We start from the raw sequence: 10,882 nt of genomic DNA on the forward strand, positions 1-10,882 counted from the left end.
ACAGGCTTAGAGAAACACATCCAAGATCCTTACGGCAAGGAACACTTATCTGGCCAAAACTTCAATTAGTGCCCCCAGAACCTCAGCCAAGGAACCCAATTTAGAACCAGCAGTCAAGCCTCTCTGACGTTATTATCCTTTCAAAATTTGCAAGCATCAAGTGGTAGCTTTAGCATAACTGTCCTCTGCTCAAAACTTTGCACTTACACATGGATTCTTTTTCAACATTTTATTGTCAAAATTAGAAGCACAGGTAATAAAAAATAAAACAAAGTATTTTTGTGTGATGACATTTAGAGTTTATTACAATAAAAAAGCACTTTACTACAATTTCACTTAAAGCAAAAGTGAGTGGTGCATTAACCCTAATAAAGGGACGCGCTTTAAGATATGCACTTGTACATTATCGTGGTGAGCTGCATGTAAAAATGCAGTTGTCTAAGGGATATGGACCAGACATTAGCTGGACTTTGCTCCAAGAGTTCCCCTGTAAAAAGTCTGGGTAGTGTTGTGGTGTGTCCCAGTGGCGTACAACCATGCTGGGAGCACTGTGCGCAGGACATAAAATAGTAGCAGGATCAGTTGATGGACTCTCAGAATAGCAACCATAGCACGCAGCAGCTGTCCACCTGCTTGTCTACCAATATCGCTCGCATTTAAAAAGTGGCCTGAGATGGAGTCAAATTACCGGCGCGAGAATGAGTCAGCCATTATGTGAGCTCTGTTGTGTCTCCTGGTGTGTTGTGGAGTATTGTCTAATATGTAGCCTTAACATTTATTTTACCTTACCATATAAAGTGGAAATGCATAACTTCACCAGATGTGTGAAAGAATGTCTGCTAAAGAAGTAATAAAACAGTCTGTGCTGGATTAGCAGAGGACATGTAGGTGCACTCAGTATCCAAACACAGCTGTGGGGATGTAAAGCTTTACATTTAGGACCATAAATCCACTGGTTCCGGTAAATGTATGCAGAAGGTATATGGTAGCTTGTTGTCTGTCTTATTACAGGTGGAACATGAATGTTTTTCCAACTTTACTGCAGTACTACAGATCTGATGCATACAGTCATTGAGAATCATTGAAAGTCCAGAGGTGTGTGATAATGTAGATCACGACAGCTGACTACATTTTTTATTTTATTTTATTTTATTTTTTTTGACGAGTTTACTAAATTACTATCTATTGTATGCATTGATTTTGATTGCATTGTTGTAGTGGGTGACTTTAACATTCATGTTGATAATCTCAATGATGCAAGTGCAAAAGAACTCTTGAATATCCTGGACAACTTTGGGCTTTCTCAGCATGTAACAGATCCAACAAATATCAAGGGACACACACTGGATCTAATAATCTCTAAAGGTCTCAATATTTCTGAGGTGGTGGTGACCGATGTTGCTCTTTCTGATCATTGCTGTGTTTTTTTAAAAACAACCACCCCTGCTGCTTTGAACAAAGGTGAAACAGAGGTAGTCAAATACGGAATATTAACGAGAAGAGCTGTGCATTATTCATTCACGCTTTTGCACTATCGCCAACCATGCCATCAGCCCCTGTTGATGATCTTGTAAGCAGTTTCAGCTCCAAAGTAATGACTGTTATTGATTCCATTGCCCCAATTAAGACCAAGGTATTGTCAGCAAGAAAAAAAGTCACCTTGGAGAAATGCCACAGTGGTTAAAATTCAGAAAAGAATATGCAGACAGGCAGAATGCAAGTTCAAAATAATACAAGGCAATCATTTTTCTCAGAGGTTATCAATAGAAACAGCAATACAGCACATTGTTTTCTGTTGTAGACAGACTCACAAACCCAGCAGCCTCTGTTCCTTCTGAACTGCTGTCCAAAAAGTCATGCAATGATTTTGCAGCTTTTTTCACAGACAAAATATCATAGATAAGACAGACTATATCTAGCTGCAGTCCAAGGAACATGACAATATCACCTGTGCCTCCTTGTTCTCCAGTGAATCTAGAACATTTTGATCTCCTTGATCACAGAGCTCTGGCAGAAACGTTTCTACAATTAAAATCTACATCATGTTGCCTTGATATTTTACCAACAAATTTTTTAAAAGATGTTTTTAACAGCTTAGCTCCAGATGTATTGCAGATTGTCAATAGTTCTCTTCAGTCAGGACAGTTTCCCCAGGCCTTAAAAACTGCTGTTATAAAACCTCTTCTTAAAAAGCCTAATCTAGATGCTTCAGCAGTAAGTAACTACAGGCCAATATCAAATCTTCCATTTTTGGGAAAAATACTTGAAAAAGTAGTTTTTCAACAAATTCAGTTTTATGGTGCAAAACAATCTTTTTAATGGACTACAGTATGGATTTCACACACACCACAGCACTGAGACTGCACTTATTAAAATTTTAAATGATTTACATTTGAATAATGATGAATCCGAAACCTATGTTTTAGTACTACTGGATTTCAGTGCTGCATTTGACACAGTTGATCATGATGTGCTGCTTGATAGACTAGAAACGTGGGTGGGAGTTACTGGCACAGTGTTAAATTGGTTAAAATCTTACTTACAAGATAGAGACTATTTTGTCTCACTTGGTAATTACGAGTCTGAGTGAACAAAAATTAAATGTGGGGTTCCTCAAGGGTCTATTCTTGGACCTCTCTTATTCAATATCTACAGGCTGCCCCTTGCTCAGATTATGGAATATTACAACATTGACAACCATATCTATGCAGATGACACCCAACTTTATATCAGTATCATCTCATGATTATAGTCCTCTAATTTCATTATGAGTGTATTAATCAAGTCAAAAAATGAATGTGCCAGAATTTTCTCCAGCTTAATACAGATAAGACAGAAGTGATTGTTTTTGGCCGCAAAAATGAAAGGTCAAAGTCATTGCTCACCTTGACTCCATGTCATTGAAAGCTATAAATCAAGCCAGAAACCTTGGTGTAATCATTGACTCAGACCTGGATTTTAACAACCACATAAAATCCATCACTAAATCTTCGTATTACTACCTGAAAAACATTGCTAGAATAAAAGGTTTTCTGTCTAATCAAGATGCAGAAAAACTTGTTCATGCATTTATCTTCAGTAGGTTAGATTATTGTAATGGCTTGTTTACAGGTCTTAGCAAAAAGTCAATCAGGCAGCTGCAGCTAATCCAGAATGCTGCTGCCAGAGTCCTTAAAAACACCAGGAAACTGGACCATATCACACCAGTTCTCAGATCACTACACTGGCTTCCTGTTAGTCAAAGGATGGATTTTAAACTCTTATTGCTAGTTTATAAAGCACTAAATGGTTGTGGACAAAATATATTCAAGATGTATTAGTTCCCTATGAGGTTTCCAGACCCCTCATCTGGGACAGGTCTACTGTGTGTTCCCAGAACCAGAACCAAACAAAGTGAAGCAGCATTCAGTTACTATGCTCCTCACTTGTGGAACAAACTTCCTGAACTCCTGAGGTCTGCTCAAACTGTCACCTCGTTTAAATCAGGACTGAAAACACTGTTGTTTACTGCTGCCTTCAAATAATTGTTCATCCTTGTTTTCTTAATGTGCTTTTACATCTTATTTTAATTTACTTTATTTTATTTAAATTTATTTTATTTTAAATGTCTTTGTTTTTAAATGCTCTTTTCCATGCTTTTAATGTAATTATATGCCTTGTAAAGCACTTTGAATTGTGTAGTGTATGAATGGTGCTATACAAATAAATTTGCCTTGCCTTACATACATCTTGGGCCTCAAGGGTCAGATGCACTGTTAAAGGGACGATGGTGGGACCCATTTTAATTGCTTGATAGACACAGGAGCTTTTGGGGTGGTTGGTGCTGACCTTAGGACCCACTGTCTAACAGCAGTGGGGTACCTGAACTCCATATTCACCTCCAGATTTTAATTGCTTTTTTATGTTGGGTACTGTGGGTTCATCAATGGACCTGGAGAGTGCATAGTTAGAGAGGGGTCTGCCGTCCCTCTACCGATTGCCCTCTGTGGTTTGAGATGGGAGTCGGCAGCTGGGGGGAAGAGGTGCTGCCCTTGGGTGTTACTGGTGGTGCCAGGGTGTTTGCCTGTTTTCGTGCATAGAACTGACTCAAACTGCGTATTTTGTTGTCATGTAGACAATGCCATGACTCACAAGTCAATCACAATCTTCAGCACTGCCACATCACATTTGACCACCTGGAGAACTGGTTCGGTCAGAAGGAAAGAACTGTTAGAAGCATAACTGACTGAGTTGCTGGTCTTCCTGGCAACATTTTCTCACTGAAAGAGCTTCAGCTCTGGCTGGCAGGGCTGTCAACCTTGGCTCACAAGGCCCCAAGGCCTGCTGTAATCTGACAAGGGTGACTAGAATAGGTTTTCACCTGTGCCTCGTTTGTGTTCTTCCCTTCATGTACCTCGTTTCAGTCTCAGTTCCTTGCTAGGTCATCTGCCCTCATATGCGTTTGTCTGCCATTACTGCCAGATCTGCCGTCTCTGCCTTTTGTTCTCCTGGGTTTCAGTTAAGTTTTGTCTGCCTCTGTTGTATGTGTTTCACCATGTCTCGTCTTCTTGTTTACCTAGCCACATGTTTAGTCCCTCTTGTTTTTGCTTTGTCCCTTTAGTCTGTGCGTTTGTTTGTGTGAGTCTGGTGTGTCCTTCGAGGTGTGTGTGACCCCAGGCCTTCGACCTTGTTGTTTTTGTGAGTCTGGTGTGTCCCCGAGGTGTGTGTGACCCCAGACCTTCGACCCTTGTTCGTTTGTGTAAGTCTGGTGTGTCCCTGAGGTGTGTGTGACCCCAGACCTTCGACCCTTGTTCGTTTGTGTAAGTCTGGTGTGTCCCCGAGGTGTGTGTGACCCCAGACCTTCGACCCTTGTTCGTTTGTGTAAGTCTGGTGTGTCCCCGAGGTGTGTGTGACCCCAGACCTTCGACCCTTGTTCGTTTGTGTAAGTCTGGTGTGTCCCCGAGGTGTGTGTGAACCCAGGCCTTTGACCTTGTTCGTTTGTGTAAGTCTGGGTGTGTGTGACCCCAGACCTTCGACCTTGTTTGTTTGTGTAAGTCTGGTGTGTCCCCGAGGTGTGTGTGACCCCAGGCCTTTGATTGTGTTTGTTTTCCCCCTTGGTGTGTGTGTGACCTTGACCCTCTTGTCTCGTCTCCTTGGTTTGTGTTGTCTTGACCCTTGGCCTATGTACCTGTGTCCCTTTAGTTCTCTATGTTCATGTTTTGGCTTTCTTGAGTTCTGTCTAAAATAAAGTTTCGTTTTAACCTTGAGTACCAGAGTGGGCAATCCTTGGTCCGATTACTAACCCCCTCAGCACCAACCCTGACAATTGCTGCTTTAAATTTTAGTATAGGTTTATCTTTTATTAACTGCGGTAAAATTAGAAGGAGGTGATCTAGGATTGCCACAGCCCACAGTCTAGTTGTTGTAATTGTGTAAGAAATATGGAGAAAAATACCTAGCAAATTGTAATATTTTTATATAACAATAAAGACAACAAAGATTTCAAGCAAACTACAGCCTTAAACATTTTTTCAGTTAAGCACCCCCATCCTTTCATCTCACCTTAAAGTCCACAGAGATGAAATAATCTTGTCTTTTTTTATTTTTTATGATGATCCAAAATGTATAAATACCAGTATAAGTTTCTGATTTGCATTAAGGTATATGCAATGCCACTGAGTGGTTTAGCTCTCTCAGACAGTATGATGTCTACACATAGGTGGCCAGAGAGGGGATGGGCACTTCTACAGCTGCTGCTGGTAGTGTCTTTTTCTCAGGCTGAGGAGCCAGTGTGCAGGCAGAGAGGAGATCCTGAGAATCCCCAGTTTTCTAGAGATGGAATTATTATATTGGGGGGGATTTTCTCTTTCCGCAGCAGCTGGAAAGACAGACAGGATGCTTATATGAACAAACCACTGCCACTGGAATGCATCGGGTAAACTGCAACATAGAAAATATTTGCAATAAAATGGGATATACATGAAAAACTGTGTAAACAATAACAATTGGATTGTTATTAACTTTTGAAAATGAAATAGTTTTCTTTTGTAATATTATGAAATGCTTGAATGTATTACTCTATTACTGTATGTATTACTCTGTTTGAATTATTAGTAATAGTGTATCTGTGTATCAAGTTTAAATTTCAGAGGGCTCCAGTTTGCTCAGGCTATGATTTTTGCCATTGAGGAGATTAATAACAGCACAGACCTACTACCTGGCATCTCTCTGGGCTATAGGATTTATGACACATGTGGCTCTGTTGCCAGAAGTGTGAGGGCTGCACTGGCCTTGGCTAATGGTAATGAGGCTGTTTCTGTACCATCTGAGGAACAATGTACTAAACCTGGACAAGTACAGGCCATTATAGGAGAGACCTCTTCCTCTCCTTGCATGGCCATAGCTACTGTCATTGGACCCTTTTATATCCCAATGGTGGGTAAGAGTGGTAAATTATAAATGTTAATCTGTAAATTGTTTCAGTTCTTGATGCTTAGAGCAAATGTGACTGTGTGAAAGTTTCACTGCTTTATCATGCGGTAAAATCACTTTTCAGATCAGCCACTTTGCCACCTGTGCTTGTCTCAGTGACAAAACCAAGTACCCATCCTTCCTCAGAACAATACCCAGTGACTACTATCAGAGCAGGGCCCTGGCCCAGTTGGTCAAGCACTTTGGGTGGACTTGGGTTGGAGCCATTAGAAGCAACAATGATTATGGCAATAATGGCATGGCTACATTCACAGAAACTGCACAGCAGCTGGGCATCTGTCTGGAGTATTCTGTACCTTTCTTTAGAACAGATCCACCAGATAAAATAAGAAAAATAATTGACATTATCAAGGCTTCAACCTCCAAGGTGATTGTAGCTTTTCTCTCACACTTGGATATGGATGTGCTAATACATGAGTTGTCTAAACACAATTTGACTGGATATCAGTGGGTTGGAAGTGAGAGCTGGATCTTTGATTCCCAAACAGCAGAAACAGACAGACATCACATTCTGGATGGTGCCATAGGCCTGTCCATCCCCAAAGCACATGTCAGTGGCATGAGAGAGTTTATATTAAATGTGAAGCCACTCAATTCATCTGGTCATGAAATATTTACTGAGCTCTGGGAGACATTATTTAGCTGTAAGTTTAAGCAATCAGAGTCATCAACAGGAAATGAGAGAGAATGTACTGGACATGAAGATCTGACTGGAGTGCAAAATGGCTTCACTGATATGTCACTGATGCCTATATTTAACAATATCTATAAAGGAGTTTATGCTGTGGCTCATGCACTTCATAGTATTCTTGGCTGTAATCAAACATGTCAGTACAAGGGGCAGCTAGAGCCATTAACGGTGAGTTCTACAATAAATATTTAAGTTCTACTCTTTACACTTAGTACATTAATAGAAAAAAGTGTGTCTCTTCCTCTGTGTTTTTCATAGTCATCTAAACTGATACCAATCTTTGTAGATTTTACAACATACAAAAAATATTCATTTCAAAACCAAGGAAGGAGATGAGGTTTACTTTAATCAGAATGGAGATCCAGCAGCAAAGTATGAAATTATAAACTGGCAGCCAACAGAAAATGGCATTGTGGACTTTGTCACAGTTGGTCTTTATGATGCATCTTTACCTGCAGACAAACAGCTGAAGCTGCAAAATAATTCCTTAGTGTGGGCACAGAACTCTAAACAGGTAAAGTCAATATGATGATTGTAATACTTTATTACAGAATAATGATCCTAATTGTATTATTGTTACTGTATCATACAGGTGCCTGTGTCAGTTTGCAGTGAGAAATGTCCCCCAGGAACTCGCAAGGTTCTGCAGAAAGGAAAACCTGTCTGCTGCTATGACTGTATAAGATGTGCAGAGGGAGAAATAAGCAACACCACAGGTCTAGTAACATTTAAAGTAAGGTTTTGGTTAAAACTATCATGTTCACATGCCACTTTTAAATAAGTGGTACATTTGTGTACATCAAGTTTAAAGTCCTAGTGTTATAAAACTAGGGTATTTAAAATATCCCATGACATGGTTAATTATCATTCAAAGTTTTGTAATCAACCTTTTTATTTTAAGCCTTCTTGTGTTACATCCATGGGAAGGGAAGTATGGTGCCATGCATTCTCAGCTTCAGAATATTATTAGGTATTAGTGGGTTACAAGGTCAGAAAATGTAATAAGTACTAAATAAATATTACATTGAAATTATTCAAATGAAACAATAGGTAAAAATTAAACACAAAAAAACCCACATTTGTCTAAAGACCATTATCTCTCTCGGAAACCTAAAGAATTATATTGAGTGTGAAATCAATGAAATGTTTATTCTGTATAATATGATGCAATAAAAGATGTAGCTGCCACATGCTTATTATCTGGTAATCACGTAGTGTCTACAACAGAAAAAATTACAGATTTCTTGAACAAGTCTGACATCTGCTTTAATGTATTTATAAAAATGCCATTCGATTGCATATGGACTTTCTCGAGGTCAAGAGGTTTCACCTTTCATTCACACAGCTTCCCCAGTTCTAACTCACTAGTGGGGAGTCCCACTAATTTAAAGTCTGTGGAGTTGTTTTGACCTTGAGGGTTGTTGAGGTCACATGTGGGTCATTGCCCCAACTGGCCATCATCTGGATTGTTAGGGTTTACATGGATCTGGATGCCAGGACTGCACTGTTGATGCATGAAGTGGTGTTACAGGCCATCTTCTCTGTTGACTGGTGGCCATTCTATTTCAATACAGCTGGCTTATTTAACTAGTCTTTAAAACCGCTGTTCTTCTCTGGCCAGGGGAGTGGAGGAGTGTCCTTTAGTATGTGGGCAGCTGCAAGGAGAAAGGAATCAAGGAAACACTTTTATAGAGATATATCCTTTCCTCTGAACCTTCATCTGAAGTATTCAATCGGCAACCAATATCTGATAAAGGGGTGTGTCGGTCCATTATGGATGATGATGAATTATCTTGTGGGTATTTTATGGGTCCAACAGGCAGCCTCGTTATTCCTCAGCCCTTGCTCCTTGCAGGAATGAAAGTTTTGGGATGATGTTCCAGTTGATTGGCCAGAATGGCTTTTTGGTTGAGTGAGGAACAAAGAATGATGTAATAAGAGAATTGGCATGTACCCTGGATGTTTTGTCCTACTGGGGCCACCTTCTGCCTTAGTGTGTTACTAGGTTTGAAATGCACGTGATGTTTAGATCCTCCTGAGTTTTTCAGAAGTACATTCTCTGCTGATAGGTGAAATGTCTGAAACGAAAGCAAGTCCTTTTGCCATCTAATAACATATTGTTGAAAATACAATGACCGGGAGGATTTACAAAGTTAGAAGTATTACTATGATATATCAATGAAATCTTAGAATGATAGACATTCCTCTTTCAATATAATTTTTTTCAGATTCTGTTTCCTGTGTGAGATGTCAACCTGAATTCTGGTCAAATGAGAGAAGAGATGCCTGTGTGAAGAAGGAGGCAGAGTTTCTATCATATGAAGAAATTATGGGAGTATTGCTCACTGCAGCATCCTTATTTGGGACATGCATGACTGTTGGTGTTGCAGTCATTTTCTTTAGACACAGAAAATCTCCTATTGTCAGGGCCAACAACTCTGAGCTGAGCTTCCTGCTGCTCTTCTCCTTGACTCTGTGTTTCCTGTGTTCTCTGACCTTCATCGGCCGGCCCTCTAAATGGTCCTGCATGCTGAGACACACAGCATTCGGCATCACCTTCGTCCTCTGTATCTCTTGTGTTCTGGGGAAAACTATGGTGGTGTTAATGGCCTTCCGGGCTACACTTCCAGGTAGTAATGTCATGAAATGGTTTGGGCCTGTGCAACAGAGACTCAGTGTCCTGGCCTTCACTCTCATACAGGTTGTTATTTGTATTCTCTGGTTATCAATTTCTCCTCCTTTTCCATTTAAGAATTTTAAGCAATTCAAGGACAAAATCATCTTAGAGTGTGCCCTGGGCTCAGCTCTAGGCTTTTGGGCAGTACTTGGGTACATAGGTCTTCTGGCCATCTTATGTTTTATTCTTGCCTTCATGGCTCGGAAATTGCCTGATAACTTTAATGAGGCCAAGTTTATCACCTTCAGCATGCTGATATTCTGTGCAGTTTGGATCACTTTTATTCCAGCGTATGTCAGCTCTCCTGGGAAGTTCAGTGTTGCTGTAGAGATATTTGCTATTCTGGCCTCCAGTTTTGGACTGCTCATTTGTACTTTCATTCCAAAATGTTACATTATCTTACTGAAACCTGAGCAGAATACAAAAAAGCATATCATGGGAAAATAATAATAATAATAATAATCAAATTGTTGTTTCAAAGGCATTCTAGTTTGTTTTTTTTAATGATTTTTAAAGTAGACACCTATGTTAATATTATTTAACTTTGGGGTACATTGTTCCCCATTGTATATGAAGTCGTTTCTTTTGTGACAGTACCTATAAATAATAATGTAATTCCACATGATATAGAATTATATCAACTAATATGCATAATTAATAACAAATACATGTCCATGTTTAGCTTAGTAGTGTTTAAAAATGTAATCAAAGAAGAAAATCAACATTCTTACTGACAAAAGCATCCACAGACATCCATCCTGGTTGGATAGTTCTGTGTAGTATTAGGTGAAATACCCAGGTAGGAACCTTGTATGGTATGTGGGGTTGCTTGGAAGATGAATAAAGGAGAGAGCACAAACTAATGGCGTGTGGCATGTCTGTCCTGTGTCTGCTAAACTCCTCACTAATGAAAATAGCTATTGGATATCCTAAAGTCACTAGAATTTGCTAGATCATCACCTAATTGGTCATGCACATGTAATTGTAATGGACACTGTAGGAGAGAGCAATAATGTCATAGGAGAGACAAAAAGTTAGGGTAA

The 10,882-nt window shown here is 39.7% G+C and overlaps 1 protein-coding gene across 1 annotated transcript; it reads left to right on the forward strand.

Annotated features, from left to right (window-relative positions):
* The first annotated feature begins 5,750 nt into the window (after nucleotides 1-5,750).
* LOC113144615 (extracellular calcium-sensing receptor-like) lies at nucleotides 5,751-10,286 on the forward strand. Its single transcript, XM_026330802.1, has 6 exons — nucleotides 5,751-5,914; nucleotides 6,117-6,414; nucleotides 6,536-7,330; nucleotides 7,449-7,676; nucleotides 7,755-7,878; nucleotides 9,391-10,286. Exons 1-6 carry the CDS (start codon nucleotides 5,883-5,885, stop codon nucleotides 10,284-10,286), a joined length of 2,373 nt encoding a protein of 790 aa, XP_026186587.1. The 5' UTR covers nucleotides 5,751-5,882.
* Nucleotides 10,287-10,882: the final 596 nt, after the last annotated feature.

This window comes from Mastacembelus armatus, chromosome 13, assembly GCF_900324485.2.
Source record: "Mastacembelus armatus chromosome 13, fMasArm1.2, whole genome shotgun sequence".
Classification (NCBI taxonomy): domain Eukaryota; kingdom Metazoa; phylum Chordata; class Actinopteri; order Synbranchiformes; family Mastacembelidae; genus Mastacembelus; species Mastacembelus armatus.